The sequence below is a fragment of the Hemicordylus capensis genome, chromosome 1 (genome assembly GCF_027244095.1).
Source record: "Hemicordylus capensis ecotype Gifberg chromosome 1, rHemCap1.1.pri, whole genome shotgun sequence".
Classification (NCBI taxonomy): Eukaryota; Metazoa; Chordata; class Lepidosauria; order Squamata; family Cordylidae; genus Hemicordylus; species Hemicordylus capensis.
The window spans coordinates 131,288,746-131,306,326 of NC_069657.1; the positions used below are offsets into that span (position 1 = coordinate 131,288,746).

The 17,581-nt window shown below is 50.9% G+C and overlaps 1 protein-coding gene across 1 annotated transcript in view; it reads right to left on the reverse strand.

The window, feature by feature from the left end:
• The window catches only part of LOC128323920 (mucin-5B-like), a 79,418-nt gene that overhangs the window by 23,537 nt on the left and 38,300 nt on the right, over positions 1 to 17,581 (reverse strand). The window contains exons 30-32 of the mRNA XM_053247898.1: positions 4,860 to 16,094; positions 1,874 to 1,993; positions 720 to 976 (exon numbers count right to left, since the gene is read on the reverse strand). Coding sequence (XP_053103873.1) covers positions 720 to 976; positions 1,874 to 1,993; positions 4,860 to 16,094 — 11,612 coding nt within the window. The remainder of the gene's footprint in view (positions 1 to 719; positions 977 to 1,873; positions 1,994 to 4,859; positions 16,095 to 17,581) is intronic.

The window sequence follows — 17,581 nt, forward strand, 5'->3', positions numbered from 1 at the left end:
GCCTTTCCCTGCCCAGTAATGCACCAAGAAAAGAATGCAATGTCATAACATTGCTTCCTTTCCTAGTGCATTGTAGGCCAAGACTAGGAAAGGGAAGGTGCAGATCTGAAACACTGTGGTTGTGGCTGCTCTCTGGGAGGTAACCCTTCAGAGTAACTCGCTGTTCATTAAAAGGTAAGCCTCCCTCATCCCCATCCTGAAGCCCTGAGCAGATATTGATTATTGACTCAATGTGATCCAGACTACCCCTTGCATTGCGTGCATGGTGCAAGAATGGTCTGGATTGTTATTGGGATCAGGTTGATAATTTGGCCCATGCATAGTATGCTACTAAATTCATATACATTTACTAAATTCACTAAATTCATCCAGAAACTTCTTCACTTAAAATTATGCTCTCTTCTCTTGATAGCTAGTGATTAGGATTACAAGCATTATAGAATGACATTCCATATTGTTGTTGTGCAAGGGGAGTATTAATGAAGCTGCAGAACCTGACTTGAGTTATTTGTCAAAAGTTTAATTTGTGTTTTCTCAGGAATGCTGTTAGTAAGTTGATTTTGAAATGGATACTTTGAGATCACACCTTTGGTGGGATGATACTACATCAAATTAGGTCTACACATTCATAGCAAGATCCATAAACAGCTCAACTTAATGCATTGATAGAAAAATTGTGACAAAGATTGTGCCAGTGATACACATTAAAACTGGATTACCTTTCTAGGTGGTTCAGTATTAAAACAATCAGTTTGAGGAGTTGAGGGTGATACGGTTGCTTGTGTTGTTGGTACAGCTGAAGAGGTGTGCAGGGTTGATGGAGCAGATGATGTTCCTTCAGTTGTAAATGGTGGTGGTGTTGGAAGGGAAGGAGTTGTTGAAGCGCATGTCTGGGATCTCTCAACATCACAGGTCTTGCTGCAAATTGCATAAAAACTGCATCCAGAACTATCAGTCCGATTATATATTACTTCCCCTATTTAAAAGAGAAAGAATTAACTGAATTTTATATTTTTAGAAGTACAACAAATATAAACCAGAAGATGTCATCACATTTTAAAATGCATGTACAGTTCATGTTTATGATTTGCTTATGTATGTGCAGTGCAAGCTTAAGCATATTCAAGTTCCAAGGAGCTCACTAGGGCTCGCTCTCTAGGATTGCTTAAAACTGCAACTTTAAGCAAACATTCATAGAGTTGCACTGTTACTTATTTATAGTGAGCAAGATCCAGCCCCCATGGGCAAAGCTGCACCCAGAAGAGTATCAACATAGGACTCAGTGGAGCCCTCTTCCTGTCTCCCCATCACGGCTGGCCTTCAGCCAGTTACTCATGTATAACATGTAACCCAGGACCCTGGGGAGCATTGAGGGAGCTTTGGTTTATAAGAGAGGCACTCATTGGCCTCCTATTGAAACTAATGGTTTGCACATGGCAGTAGGCTATATTGCTGATAAAGGAGGACAGCTAAGAAGGGGGAGGTTCCTTGAATCCTACACTCCCTCATGTACAGCTTAATTTGTTGGAGATGCAGAATGGACCATGCTCAATATTGTTATAGAGCATTTCTGTAAAACACTCAAGAAAAGCGAATATTAAAGGAAGAAAGACATATAAAACCAATTAAACAAACATTAAAAATATTACTCCCAAACTGTTAAAAAAACGGATAAAACAGAAATAACAGAATACATCTCTACTAGGCACCTCAAACCATACGGCAAGACACCGTAGTAGGCTTCCCTGGGTAGTCCACAGTTGTGATGCTGGTATGGAGAAGGACTAGTTCTATGTACAGTCAAAGCAATATGTGAATGAAAATATTAATTCAACCTTTTCTGAAATAAATGCATTAAAAAAACAAAACTCACCAGGGGAAAATAAACCACCAGTGATTCCAGATACGTGACAGAAACATGGAGTTGTTGTGCTTAAAGTAAAAGGTGCAGTTCCTTCTGTAGAACCTGTGGGAGTGATAATTGTACTTGATGCTGTTGAAGACAGAGTAGAAAAGATGCAAATAAGTATATTGGCGGTTATGGGAATCAGGTAGATTGAGAATGTAGGTACTACTATAAATTGGTGCTGAACATTATACATATTTAGGGCTACAGTAAAAATGCCATCTATTCTTAGTAGTTAGAGTATTGGGTTAGGACTGAGGAAACCTGGGTTTGAATTTCCAATTAACCAGGAAGCTCACTGGGTAATCTAGAGCTAGGCATAATCTCTCAGTTTAACCTAAATCGCCTATGGTGGTTGTGAGAATAAATGTAGTAATCCATGAATGCTGCCCTAAATTCCTTGTAGGGATGTGGAGATTGTTTCGCCATCAGAACATTCTGACTCAAATTGAGTGTTTTGAGCTTCAAACAGAACACACTTCAAATAAAGCCCCCATTTCGATTGGAACGTTTCGACATTCCAAGCACCATTTTGGAGGTTACTGGTTGGTTTTCTGGCACTGGCTTCCGAATGGCTTACAATCTCCTTGCTTCTTGTTTGACTTGTTATCATAGAAATTAAGTGTTGTCTGGCAACTGTGCCCCTATTGGCTGGGGGAAGGGAGGAGGAAGGGGAAAACACAAAAGGGGGGAATTACAAATTCAAAATGTATTTAAAGGGTCTGGGAGGCAGAGAGAGCTCTTGAAGAAGATACATCATGAGAGGAGGAAGGAATCAATAAAGGTTTGATGTTGTGGTTTTCTTTTCTCAGCACAGAGTAATAACAAATATGCTGTGCTATTGCAGCTATAAGTATCTGGTTTTGCTGGATCTCAGATTGACAAAGGTGAACTCGGGTGCCTTCGTTTCTTGAGTTATGGTTTGTTATGTTTGTGAGCTAATGTAGCAGGAAATCATGGACATTAGCAGCTCCCTCCCTCTGTGTGTGTATTTTTGTGTGTGTGTGTAATTTTTCTTGGTGATTACTGTGACGAGCTCCATGTCTGGCCTTGAGACTAACTTGTGCTTCACTCCCTGCTCTGGTCTGCTCTGCAATTTACATTTCAAGTTAGAGGAAATGTAGCAGAAGTCTAGTTGAGCTTATGGCTATACTTGCTGCTAAGTAAAGGTGCTGCTGTGGCAGATGTTGCAATGCAAGGAAGTAACATAAGGAGTCATAATTGTGTGTGAGAGAGCAACTTATGCCAATGATGTTACTGTAGCACAGGTGCTGTGGCTGGCAATGGATTCGGGGTCACTGATTCTTTTTTGGCTATTTTTGGACTGTGTTTGAAAATGTGTCTTGTTCTGTGTTGGGAGGGACAGATACTCTTTTACTCTGTGCTTCTAATCTGCAGTATTTTTCAAGTCAGGCTTGGAAAATTCATTGCAAATTGCAATGCAAAACTTGTATGCAGTGCACTCTGTGAGCCAGAGAGAAGTGAGCCCTAGTAAGCCATAGTGAGTCATAGAGAACAATGTGGAAACTCAAAACACTCCATTGTTTCCCATGGGTAGCTCTTAGGGACACCAAAGTGGGTTGGGTGGTAGGGCATGATAAGTGCTACCTATCATCCAACCCACAAAAGAAATGGGCAAGTGGGTGACTTTTAACAATTTTTTAACATTTTCCCTGCTCCCCCCATTGCATCCTAGATGAGTGGGGAACAAGGAGGTGTTTCGAGTTTCCTATTGTTCCCTATGGCCCAAACCCTCAAAATGTTTTGAGTTGTTCCAGCAAAACATCTGGCTCGACTGCTGTTTTGACTGAATGTTTTGGCCATTTTGTGTACCGTTTTGAGCTCGAAATAAAACAAAATCTGTTTCTTGCATATCCCTAATTCCTTGGAGGAACTGTGGGATGTAAATGTGAATAACAAGCTCAGTTCCCACTGAATTCAATCAGTTCTACTGTCTACATCTGTGCCTAGGAGGGGAGCCTTTAACCTGACAATATAGGATATTGGCTGGAATAGTTCAACACATGAGATCCATGCTTTTGTTACATGCTATCACAATGGTCCACCAATGCCATGTGCTTCTCTGCATGTAGCTTTAACTGGGTGAAGAATCACATGAATGAGGTACAGGGCAAGCAATTCCATACCGGGTATAGTATTTATCAGATATTTGCACTAGAATTAAACTGGATACACATCCAATATGTTTGAAGCAATGTGTTTTGATATGTATGGGTTACTGGGGCATCAACAGGTGTTTTAGAAATTGATTGGACATCATATAGTGAAAGGCAAATACTAATTACATGGTTCTAAAAAAATTATAATTAAAAATAACTTTCAACTTTATATTAGGGAGAGAGAGAATTGCAAATATTGGCCACCGATATAACATATTCAGAAGAACTTATAGAAAGAAATATGATGGTTAACCCTGCCCCACCCACGCTAAACAAGCAATATAAAGAATAGTAAAATGTCATGGCCGAGTACTATTAGACTTCACGGGGCCAAAAAGTAAGAAGATTGATAATGTTCATGAAAGGATAACAATATATGATAACAATGTGATATTGGAGAAAAATGTTTCAGCTTGAATTGATATAAACATCAGACTTATTATTGATGCAAGTAGTCATCACAAAAATTAGCCAGACTTATTATTGATGCAAGTAGTCATCACATAAATTAGCCAAACTGAAGAATGATTTTGAATGAAAGGTAATATAGATTACAAATTTGAGGAAATAATAACAGAAAAGTAGTGCGGAGGGGGTGGGGGAAAAACAACTATAGGCCATTCTCTCAAGAAGCTTGGATGTGAAAAGTTGAATAACATGGAATACTATAAATGGAGGAGTGGAATGTAATGTAGACAACATGGATTAAACTGTAAAAAGAATTGTGACACCAAGAGGAATGAATGATATATATGGTATAATGGCTCACATACCTGAAGAAATTGATGAAATAGGAGTTTTGGTGACCGTCCCAGGACTTGAAAAAGTGGGTAAAAGAGTGGAAATAGCAGGCTTTAGAGTAGTCAGCAGGGCAACTGTGCTGGCGATGGTTTGGGATGATGTCGCCTCAGTTGCTATGGTTGATATTGGTTTGGAGACGGGTGTGGATTGCAGAGATGTGGCTGTCACGGTGGGGACAGTTCCAGGGGTGACAGCCGGGGTGCTGACCAAGCCTGGTTGTGAGGGTGGGGCAGTGGGAAGCAGAGTGGCAAGAGTTGTGGCTGTTGACCTTCCAGGTGTTTCTGCTGGGCTTGTGGTCACCACTGTGGTGGTCTGAGTGGTTGTCTGAAGAGAGGGAGTCATCGTGGAACCAGGTGTTACTGCTGGGCTGGTCGTCACCACAGTAGTTCTTTGGGTGGTTGTAGGAAGAGGGGGAGTCGGTATGGAACCCGTGGAGGAAGCTGGGAGAGTAGTAGCGCTGGTTGTGCTGACTCTTGCAACTGTAGTGAGGGTGGTCCCTGTTGTGCTCTGTGTCGTGGTTGTCAGCTGGCAGTGTGTGTAGTCATCACAACAGCGGAATCTGACCTGGTAGTTGTAGCACATCGTGTAATTTCCTGTCTGGTCAGAATTGTTGCACACGAGTCCAAGGCCAAGCTCGCACCGGAGTTTCTGTCCAAGGATGTCCAGGCTGACATCAGGGTGCTTTTCAGCCCGGCACTCAATATCTTGCGGGTTGTCACAGAACTGGCCACCATTGGCTCGGATGCTATCGTAGGTCTCCAGATCGCCACCATCTTTATCGGACGTTGGGTCGTTCATGTCAAACCACGCGGTCCACCGACATTTAGGTTGGCAAGTGGTGCTGAGCGTCCCAGAAGTGGAACCCGGGGGTGTAGGAGGAGTTGTGGTTCCAATGGTTTTAATGGTGGTTTGGGGTGTAGTGGCCTCGCTCACTATGGTTGTCATCGGTTTGGAGATGGGTGTGGATTGGAGAGATGTGGCTGTCACGGTGGAGACAGTTTCAGAGGTGACTGCTGGTGTGCTGACCAAGGCTGGTTGAGTGGGGGGGACGGTGGGAAGAAGAGTGGCAAGAGTTGTGGCCCTTGAGCTACTGGGCGTTTCTGCTGGAGTTCTGGACACCAATGTGGTGGTGTGGGTAGTTACATGAACAGGGGAAGTCAGTGTAGAATATTTTGTGCTTATGGTGGTTTGGGGCATGGTTGCGGCGGTCTCGATGGTTGTCCCTGGAGTGGAACCTGGGGGTGCGGGGGTAGCCGTGGTGCTGACGGTGGTTTGGGGCGTGGTGGCCTCGGTCGCTAGGGTCGTCTTTGCTTTGGAGACGGGTGTGGATTGCAGAGATGTGGCTGTCACGGTGGGGACAGTTCCAGGGGTCACAGCCGGCGTGCTGACCAAGCCTGGTTGTGAGGGTGGGGCAGTGGGAAGCGGAGTGGCAAGAGTTGTGGCTGTTGACCTTCCAGGTGTTTCTGCTGGGCTTGTGGTCACCACTGTGGTGGTCTGAGTGGTTGTCTGAAGAGGGGGAGTCATCGTGGAACCAGGTGTTTCTGCTGGGCTTGTGGTCACCACTGTGGTGGTCTGAGTGGATACATGAACAGGGGAAGTCAGTGTGGAATATTTTGTGCTTATGGTGGTTTGGGGCATGGTTGCGGCGGTCTCGATGGTTGTCCCTGGAGTGGAACCTGGGGGTACGGGGGTAGTCGTGGTGCTGACGGTGGTTTGGGGCGTGGTGGCCTCGGTCGCTAGGGTCGTCTTTGGTTTGGAGACGGGTGTGGATTGCAGAGATGTGGCTGTCACGGTGGGGACAGTTCCAGGGGTGACAGCCGGCGTGCTGACCAAGCCTGGTTGTGAGGGTGGGGCAGTGGGAAGCAGAGTGGCAAGAGTTGTGGCTGTTGAGCTTCCAGGTGTTTCTGCTGGGCTTGTGGTCACCACTGTGGTGGTCTGAGTGGTTGTCTGAAAAGGGGGAGTCATCGTGGAACCAGGTGTTACTGCTGGGCTGGTCGTCACCACAGTAGTTCTTTGGGTGGTTGTAGGAAGAGGGGGAGTCGGCATGGAACCCGTGGAGGAAGCCGGTAGAGTGGTAGCTCCGGTCGTGCTGACTCCTGCAGCTGTGGTGCGGGTGGTCCCTGTCGTGCTCTGTGTCGTGGTTGTCGGCTGGCAGTGTGTATAGTCGTCACAGCAGAGCATTCTGACCTCGTAGTCGTAGCACATCTTGTACTTTCCTGTCTGGTGAGAATTGTTGCACACGAGTCCAAGGCTAAGCTCGCACCGGAGTTTCTGTCCAAGCAATTGCAGGCTGACGTCACGGTAGTTTACGGCCCGGCATTGGATTTGTTGAGGGTTCTTGCAGAACTGGCCTCCCTTGGCTCGAATGCTATCGTAGGTCTCCAGGTCACCGCCCTCTGGTCCGTATGTTGGGACATTTGTGTTAAACCACGTGGTCCACAGACACTTGGGCTGGCAGGTGGTGCTGGGCATTCCTGGAGTGGAACCTGGGGGTGCGGGAGTAGTCGTGGTGCCGATGGTGCCAACGGTGGTTTGGGGCGTGGTGGCCTCGGTCGCTAGGGTCGTCTTTGGTTTGGAGACGGGTGTGGATTGCAGAGATGTGGCTGTCACGGTGGGGACAGTTCCAGGGGTGACAGCCGGCGTGCTGACCAAGCCTGGTTGTGAGGGTGGGGCAGTGGGAAGCGGAGTGGCAAGAGTTGTGGCTGTTGACCTTCCAGGTGTTTCTGCTGGGCTTGTGGTCACCACTGTGGTGGTCTGAGTGGTTACATGAACAGGGGAAGTCAGTGTGGAATATTTTGTGCTTATGGTGGTTTGGGGCATGGTTGCGGCGGTCTCGAGGGTTGTCCCTGGAGTGGAACCTGGGGGTGCTGGGGTAGTCATGGTGCTGACGGTGGTTTGGGGCGTGGTGGCCTCGGTCGCTAGGGTCGTCTTTGGTTTGGAGACGGGTGTGGATTGCAGAGATGTGGCTGTCACGGTGGGGACAGTTCCAGGGGTGACAGCCGGTGTGCTGACCAAGCCTGGTTGTGAGGGTGGGGCAGTGGGAAGCAGAGTGGCAAGAGTTGTGGCTGTTGAGCTTCCAGGTGTTTCTGCTGGGCTTGTGGTCACCACTGTGGTGGTCTGAGTGGTTGTCTGAAGAGGGGGAGTCATCGTGGAACCAGGTGTTACTGCTGGGCTGGTCGTCACCACAGTAGTTCTTTGGGTGGTTGTAGGAAGAGGGGGAGTCGGCATGGAACCCATGGAGGAACCCGGTAGAGTGGTAGCTCCGGTCGTGCTGACTCCTGCAGCTGTGGTGCGGATGGTCCCTGTCGTGCTCTGTGTCGTGGTTGTCCCTTGGCAGTGTGTGTAGTCGTCACAGCAGAGCATTTTGACCTCGTAGTCGTAGCACATCTTGTACTTTCCTGTCTGGTGAGAATTGTTGCACACGAGTCCAAGGCCAAGCTCGCACCGGAGTTTCTGTCCAAGCAATTGCAGGCTGACGTCATGGTAGTTTACGGCCCGGCATTGGATTTGTTGAGGGTTCTTGCAGAACAGGCCTCCCTTGGCTCGGATGCTATCGTAGGTCTCCAGGTCACCGCCCTCTGGTCCGTATGTTGGGACATTTGTGTTAAACCACGTGGTCCACAGACACTTGGGCTGGCAGGTGGTGCTGGGCATCCCTGGAGTGGAACCTGGGGGTGCGGGAGTAGTCGTGGTGCCGATGGTGCCGATGGTGGTTTGGGGCGTGGTGGCCTCGGTCGCTAGGGTCGTCTTTGGTTTGGAGACGGGTGTGGATTGCAGAGATGTGGCTGTCACGGTGGGGACAGTTCCAGGGGTGACAGCCGGTGTGCTGACCAAGCCTGGTTGTGAGGGTGGGGCAGTGGGAAGCAGAGTGGCAAGAGTTGTGGCTGTTGAGCTTCCAGGTGTTTCTGCTGGGCTTGTGGTCACCACTGTGGTGGTCTGAGTGGTTGTCTGAAGAGGGGGAGTCATCGTGGAACCAGGTGTTACTGCTGGACTGGTCGTCACCACAGTAGTTCTTTGGGTGGTTGTAGGAATAGGGGGAGTCGGCATGGAACCCGTGGAGGAAGCCGGTAGAGTGGTAGCTCCGGTCGTGCTGACTCCTGCAGCTGTGGTGCGGATGGTCCCTGTCGTGCTCTGTGTCGTGGTCGTCGGCTGGCAGTGTGTATAGTCGTCACAGCAGAGCATTCTGACCTCGTAGTCGTAGCACATCTTGTACTTTCCTGTCTGTTGAGAATTGTTGCACACGAGTCCAAGGCCAAGCTCGCACTGGAGTTTTTGTCCAAGCAATTGCAGGCTGACGTCACGGTAGTTTACGGCCCGGCATTGGATTTGTTGAGGGTTCTTGCAGAACAGGCCTCCCTTGGCTCGGATGCTATCGTAGGTCTCCAGGTCACCGCCCTCTGGTCCGTATGTTGGGACATTTGTGTTAAACCACGTGGTCCACAGACACTTGGGCTGGCAGGTGGTGCTGGGCATCCCTGGAGTGGAACCCGGGGGTGCGGGAGTAGTCGTGGTGCCGATGGTGCCAACGGTGGTTTGGGGCGTGGTGGCCTCGGTCGCTAGGGTCGTCTTTGGTTTGGAGACGGGTGTGGATTGCAGAGATGTGGCTGTCACGGTGGGGACAGTTCCAGGGGTGACAGCCGGCGTGCTGAACAAGCCTGGTTGTGAGGGTGGGGCAGTGGGAAGCAGAGTGGCAAGAGTTGTGGCTGTTGAGCTTCCAGGTGTTTCTGCTGGGCTTGTGGTCACCACTGTGGTGGTCTGAGTGGTTGTCTGAAGAGGGGGAGTCATCGTGGAACCAGGTGTTACTGCTGGACTGGTCGTCACCACAGTAGTTCTTTGGGTGGTTGTAGGAAGAGGGGGAGTCGGCATGGAACCCGTGGAGGAAGCCGGTAGAGTGGTAGCTCCGGTCGTGCTGACTCCTGCAGCTGAGGTGCGGATGGTCCCCGTCGTGCTGACTCCTGCAGCTGTGGTGCGGATGGTCCCTGTCGTGCTCTGTGTCGTGGTCGTCAGCTGGCAGTGTGTGTAGTCGTCACAGCAGAGCATTCTGACCTCGTAGTCGTAGCACATCTTGTACTTTCCTGTCTGGTGAGAATTGTTGCACACGAGTCCAAGGCCAAGCTCGCACCGGAGTTTCTGTCCAAGCAATTGCAGGCTGACGTCACGGTAGCTTACGGCCCGGCATTGGATTTGTTGAGGGTTCTTGCAGAACAGGCCTCCCTTGGCTCGGATGCTATCGTAGGTCTCCAGGTCACCGCCCTCTGGTCCGTATGTTGGGACATTTGTGTTAAACCACGTGGTCCACAGACACTTGGGCTGGCAGGTGGTGCTGGGCATCCCTGGAGTGGAACCTGGGGGTGCGGGAGTAGTCGTGGTGCCGATGGTGCCAACGGTGGTTTGGGGCGTGGTGGCCTCGGTCGCTAGGGTCGTCTTTGGTTTGGAGACGGGTGTGGATTGCAGAGATGTGGCTGTCACGGTGGGGACAGTTCCAGGGGTGACAGCCGGCGTGCTGACCAAGCCTGGTTGTGAGGGTGGGGCAGTGGGAAGCAGAGTGGCAAGAGTTGTGGCTGTTGAGCTTCCAGGTGTTTCTGCTGGGCTTGTGGTCACCACTGTGGTGGTCTGAGTGGTTGTCTGAAGAGGGGGAGTCATTGTGGAACCAGGTGTTACTGCTGGACTGGTCGTCACCACAGTAGTTCTTTGGGTGGTTGTAGGAAGAAGGGGAGTCGGCATGGAACCCGTGGAGGAAGCCGGTAGAGTGGTAGCTCCGGTCGTGCTGACTCCTGCAGCTGTGGTGCGGATGGTCCCTGTCGTGCTCTGTGTCGTGGTCGTCGGCTGGCAGTGTGTGTAGTCGTCACAGCAGAGCATTTTGACCTCGTAGTCGTAGCACATCTTGTACTTTCCTGTCTGTTGAGAATTGTTGCACACGAGTCCAAGGCCAAGCTCGCACCGGAGTTTTTGTCCAAGCAATTGCAGGCTGACGTCACGGTAGTTTACGGCCCGGCATTGGATTTGTTGAGGGTTCTTGCAGAACAGGCCTCCCTTGGCTCGGATGCTATCGTAGGTCTCCAGGTCACCGCCCTCTGGTCCGTATGTTGGGACATTTGTGTTAAACCACGTGGTCCACAGACACTTGGGCTGGCAGGTGGTGCTGGGCATCCCTGGAGTGGATCCTGGGGGTGCGGGAGTAGTCGTGGTGCCGATGGTGCCAACGGTGGTTTGGGGCGTGGTGGCCTCGGTCGCTAGGGTCGTCTTTGGTTTGGAGACGGGTGTGGATTGCAGAGATGTGGCTGTCACGGTGGGGACAGTTCCAGGGATGACAGCCGGTGTGCTGACCAAGCCTGGTTGTGAGGGTGGGGCAGTGGGAAGCAGAGTGGCAAGAGTTGTGGCTGTTGAGCTTCCAGGTGTTTCTGCTGGGCTTGTGGTCACCACTGTGGTTGTCTGAGTGGTTACATGAACAGGGGAAGTCAGTGTGGAATATTTTGTGCTTATGGTGGTTTGGGGCATGGTTGCGGCGGTCTCGATGGTTGTCCCTGGAGTGGAACCTGGGGGTGCTGGGGTAGTCGTGGTGATGACGGTGGTTTGGGGCGTGGTGGCCTCGGTCGCTAGGGTCGTCTTTGGTTTGGAGACGGGTGTGGATTGCAGAGATGTGGCTGTCACGGTGGGGACAGTTCCAGGGGTGACAGCCGGCGTGCTGACCAAGCCTGGTTGTGAGGGTGGGGCAGTGGGAAGCAGAGTGGCAAGAGTTGTGGCTGTTGAGCTTCCAGGTGTTTCTGCTGGGCTTGTGGTCACCACTGTGGTGGTCTGAGTGGTTGTCTGAAGAGGGGGAGTCATCGTGGAACCAGGTGTTACTGCTGGGCTGGTCGTCACCACAGTAGTTCTTTGGGTGGTTGTAGGAAGAGGGGGAGTCGGCATGGAACCCGTGGAGGAAGCCGGTAGAGTGGTAGCTCCGGTCGTGCTGACTCCTGCAGCTGTGGTGCGGATGGTCCCTGTCGTGCTCTGTGTCGTGGTCGTCGGCTGGCAGTGTGTGTAGTCGTCACAGCAGAGCATTCTGACCTCGTAGTCGTAGCACATCTTGTACTTTCCTGTCTGGTGAGAATTGTTGCACACGAGTCCAAGGCCAAGCTCGCACCGGAGTTTCTGTCCAAGCAATTGCAGGCTGATGTCACGGTAGTTTACGGCCCGGCATTGGATTTGTTGAGGGTTCTTGCAGAACAGGCCTCCCTTGGCTCGGATGCTATCGTAGGTCTCCAGGTCACCGCCCTCTGGTCCGTATTTTGGGACATTTGTGTTAAACCACGTGGTCCACAGACACTTGGGCTGGCAGGTGGTGCTGGGCATCCCTGGAGTGGAACCTGGGGGTGCTGGAGTAGTCGTGGTGCCGATGGTGCCAACGGTGGTTTGGGGCGTGGTGGCCTCGGTCGCTAGGGTCGTCTTTGGTTTGGAGACGGGTGTGGATTGCAGAGATGTGGCTGTCACGGTGGGGAGAGTTCCAGGGGTGACAGCCGGTGTGCTGACCAAGCCTGGTTGTGAGGGTGGGGCAGTGGGAAGCAGAGTAGCAAGAGTTGTGGCTGTTGAGCTTCCAGGTGTTTCTGCTGGGCTTGTGGTCACCACTGTGGTGGTCTGAGTGGTTGTCTGAAGAGGGGGAGTCATCGTGGAACCAGGTGTTACTGCTGGACTGGTCGTCACCACAGTAGTTCTTTGGGTGGTTGTAGGAAGAGGGGGAGTCGGCATGGAACCCGTGGAGGAAGCCGGTAGAGTGGTAGCTCCGGTCGTGCTGACTCCTGCAGCTGTGGTGCGGATGGTCCCTGTCGTGCTCTGTGTCGTGGTCGTCGGCTGGCAGTGTTTGTAGTCGTCACAGCAGAGCATTCTGACCTCGTAGTCGTAGCACATCTTGTACTTTCCTGTCTGGTGAGAATTGTTGCACACGAGTCCAAGGCCAAGCTCGCACCGGAGTTTTTGTCCAAGCAATTGCAGGCTGACGTCACGGTAGTTTACGGCCCGGCATTGGATTTGTTGAGGGTTCTTGCAGAACAGGCCTCCCTTGGCTCGGATGCTATCGTAGGTCTCCAGGTCACCGCCCTCTGGTCCGTATGTTGGGACATTTGTGTTAAACCACGTGGTCCACAGACACTTGGGCTGGCAGGTGGTGCTGGGCATCCCTGGAGTGGAACCTGGGGGTGCGGGAGTAGTCGTGGTGCCGATGGTGCCAACGGTGGTTTGGGGCGTGGTGGCCTCGGTCACTAGGGTCGTCTTTGGTTTGGAGACGGGTGTGGATTGCAGAGATGTGGCTGTCACGGTGGGGACAGTTCCAGGGGTGACAGCCGGCGTGCTGACCAAGCCTGGTTTTGAGGGTGGGGCAGTGGGAAGCAGAGTGGCAAGAGTTGTGGCTGTTGAGCTTCCAGGTGTTTCTGCTGGGCTTGTGGTCACCACTGTGGTGGTCTGAGTGGTTGTCTGAAGAGGGGGAGTCATCGTGGAACCAGGTGTTACTGCTGGACTGGTCGTCACCACAGTAGTTCTTTGGGTGGTTGTAGGAAGAGGGGGAGTCGGCATGGAACCCGTGGAGGAAGCCGGTAGAGTGGTAGCTCCGGTCGTGCTGACTCCTGCAGCTGTGGTGCGGATGGTCCCCGTCGTGCTGACTCCTGCAGCTGTGGTGCGGATGGTCCCTGTCGTGCTCTGTGTCGTGGTCGTCGGCTGGCAGTGTGTGTAGTCGTCACAGCAGAGCATTCTGACCTCGTAGTCGTAGCACATCTTGTACTTTCCTGTCTGGTGAGAATTGTTGCACACGAGTCCAAGGCCAAGCTCGCACCGGAGTTTCTGTCCAAGCAATTGCAGGCTGACGTCACGGTAGTTTACGGCCCGGCATTGGATTTGTTGAGGGTTCTTGCAGAACAGGCCTCCCTTGGCTCGGATGCTATCGTAGGTCTCCAGGTCACCGCCCTCTGGTCCGTATGTTGGGACATTTGTGTTAAACCACGTGGTCCACAGACACTTGGGCTGGCAGGTGGTGCTGGGCATCCCTGGAGTGGAACCTGGGGGTGCGGGAGTAGTCGTGGTGCCGATGGTGCCAACGGTGGTTTGGGGCGTGGTGGCCTCGGTCGCTAGGGTCGTCTTTGGTTTGGAGACGGGTGTGGATTGCAGAGATGTGGCTGTCACGGTGGGGAGAGTTCCAGGGGTGACAGCCGGCGTGCTGACCAAGCCTGGTTGTGAGGGTGGGGCAGTGGGAAGCAGAGTGGCAAGAGTTGTGGCTGTTGAGCTTCCAGGTGTTTCTGCTGGGCTTGTGGTCACCACTGTGGTGGTCTGAGTGGTTGTCTGAAGAGGGGGAGTCATCGTGGAACCAGGTGTTACTGCTGGACTGGTCGTCACCACAGTAGTTCTTTGGGTGGTTGTAGGAAGAGGGGGAGTCGGCATGGAACCCGTGGAGGAAGCCGGTAGAGTGGTAGCTCCGGTCGTGCTGACTCCTGCAGCTGTGGTGCGGATGGTCCCTGTCGTGCTCTGTGTCGTGGTCGTCGGCTGGCAGTGTGTGTAGTCGTCACAGCAGAGCATTCTGACCTCGTAGTCGTAGCACATCTTGTACTTTCCTGTCTGGTGAGAATTGTTGCACACGAGTCCAAGGCCAAGCTCGCACCGGAGTTTCTGTCCAAGCAATTGCAGGCTGACGTCACGGTAGTTTACGGCCCGGCATTGGATTTGTTGAGGGTTCTTGCAGAACAGGCCTCCCTTGGCTCGGATGCTATCGTAGGTCTCCAGGTCACCGCCCTCTGGTCCGTATGTTGGGACATTTGTGTTAAACCACGTGGTCCACAGACACTTGGGCTGGCAGGTGGTGCTGGGCATCCCTGGAGTGGAACCTGGGGGTGCGGGAGTAGTCGTGGTGCCGATGGTGCCAACGGTGGTTTGGGGCGTGGTGGCCTCGGTCGCTAGGGTCGTCTTTGGTTTGGGGACGGGTGTGGATTGCAGAGATGTGGCTGTCACAGTGGGGACAGTTCCAGGGGTGACAGCCGGTGTGCTGACCAAGCCTGGTTGTGAGGGTGGGGCAGTGGGAAGCAGAGTGGCAAGAGTTGTGGCTGTTGAGCTTCCAGGTGTTTCTGCTGGGCTTGTGGTCACCACTGTGGTGGTCTGAGTGGTTGTCTGAAGAGGGGGAGTCATCGTGGAACCAGGTGTTACTGCGGGACTGGTCGTCACCACAGTAGTTCTTTGGGTGGTTGTAGGAAGAGGGGGAGTCGGCATGGAACCCGTGGAGGAAGCCGGTAGAGTGGTAGCTCCGGTCGTGCTGACTCCTGCAGCTGTGGTGCGGATGGTCCCTGTCGTGCTCTGTGTCGTGGTCGTCGGCTGGCAGTGTGTGTAGTCGTCACAGCAGAGCATTTTGACCTCGTAGTCGTAGCACATCTTGTACTTTCCTGTCTGTTGAGAATTGTTGCACACGAGTCCAAGGCCAAGCTCGCACCGGAGTTTTTGTCCAAGCAATTGCAGGCTGACGTCACGGTAGTTTACGGCCCGGCATTGGATTTGTTGAGGGTTCTTGCAGAACAGGCCTCCCTTGGCTCGGATGCTATCGTAGGTCTCCAGGTCACCGCCCTCTGGTCCGTATGTTGGGACATTTGTGTTAAACCACGTGGTCCACAGACACTTGGGCTGGCAGGTGGTGCTGGGCATCCCTGGAGTGGAACCTGGGGGTGCGGGAGTAGTCGTGGTGCCGATGGTGCCAACGGTGGTTTGGGGCGTGGTGGCCTCGGTTGCTAGGGTCGTCTTTGGTTTGGAGACGGGTGTGGATTGCAGAGATGTGGCTGTTGCAGTGGAAACAACTCCAGGGGTTGTTATTGATGTTTTTATTGGTATGGTCGTTTCTTCGATGGTAGTGATTGGTTTGGATGTTGTTACACATGGTATATACATACAGCATAAGAATCTTACTTCATAGTTGTTACAGATTGGTGGTATCTGATCCTTATTGTTACAAATAAGTCCATTTTTCTTGTTACATTGTAGCTTTTGATTGAGTGACTCTAGCTTTTCATTTGGGAGGTGCTTAGCTCTGCATTCTATTTCATCTGGCAATTTGCATAAACTGTATCCTTTTTCTCTTATATTATCAGGCGTTTCATAATCTCCATCATTTACCCCATATTTTGGGTAGCTGACATCATACCATTTTGTCCATTCACATACTCTGTGGACACATGTTGTTGTTGCTGCTGCTGCTGATGTAATTGATCCTGGAACAACAAATTTAGTTCAGACTGTTATATTGAGTTTCTGGGATGTGCAGTTAACAGATTTTTAATTTCTCTTTGGGCTTAAAATGAAGCACAAATTGGCTGAAACCCTCTGTCAAAATAGAGCTCGAGACCGCTGTTTCAGTCTAGCAACTCAAAACACTTCAAGTGTTTTGGCCATATGGAACAATGGGGAACTCCCGTACCCATTTTTTCATCATGAGTATGTCCTAAGGATACCCATGTGAGTTTGATTGTAGGGCATGATATGTGCAACCTACTATCCAACCTACAAGAGAATTGGGAAGGAGGCAATTTTCAATTTTTCATAAAATCTTTCTCCAAACTCCCCATAGGATCCTATGTGGTTTGTGGAGAAAGGTTATATGGAAAATTAAAAATTGCCTCCTTGCCCATTTCTGGTGGGAATGTTTGGCAGGAATGTTCAGAACTGGCCAGTCTTTCCCCCTCTCTCCATCATAGCATCACAGCTGAACCTGGAAGAGCAAGAGCTCAAGAAAGCATCTTGGATGGGCGAGTCAGCCAGTTCCTCCACATACTGAGATGCAGAAGGAGCTGTCTCCTGGACTGGCAATTATGATGACAATGTGAGCCTGAGCTGCCATTGTTGCTCACTCCTCCTTCAGGGCATGCACCAGCAGCCATCTAGCGGATCCTCCTCTCCTGTGGCAAGTGCTGTGATGTTGAAACACCATTTAATGCTGAACCAAGGTGGCAATTTACAGACATCTTAACTGCTGTTTTTCTTAGCTTTGAGTGTCGTAAGATGAAGATTTCTTCATACCGCCCGAGCCATTTTTGGAAGGGCAGTATATAAATCAAATAAATAAATATTTATTATTTATAATAAAAAATAAATAATAACCCTGTGGCTTCTCCAAGGTTGCAGGCAGGAGTCTCTCTCAGCCTTATCTTGGAGATGTGAGGGAAGGAACTTGAAACCTTCTGCTTTTCCCAGAGTGGCTCCATCCTCTAAGGGGAATATCTTACAATGCTCACACTTCTAGTCTCTCTTTCATATTCAACCAGGGCAGACTCTGCTTAGCTAAGGAGACAAGTCATGCTTGTTACCACAAGACCAGCTCTCTTGTGAATGGGGAAGCACTTCTTTTGAAAGATCAAATTCACAGTTTTGGAGTCCTCTTGGATCCAACTTTGTTTCTGGATGGCCAGATTATAACCAAAAGTGCATTAGCACATATATTTCTATGTATACCGTTTTGAGAACTTTTGTTGAATAGCGGTATATATTCGTAGTCGTTCTAGTACCAGTTCATAGCTTTGGCTTGCACACGTTTTTTGGCCCTTTTTGGAGAAAGCAGCTCTCGCCATGTTCACACATGCAGTGGCCACATTCAGGTTTGACTATAGCAATGTGTGTATGTAAGACTTTCCTTGAAATGTGCGGAAACTGCAGGTGGTACAAAATGCTGCTATCCGTGTGATAGCAGGAGTCTAGTATACAG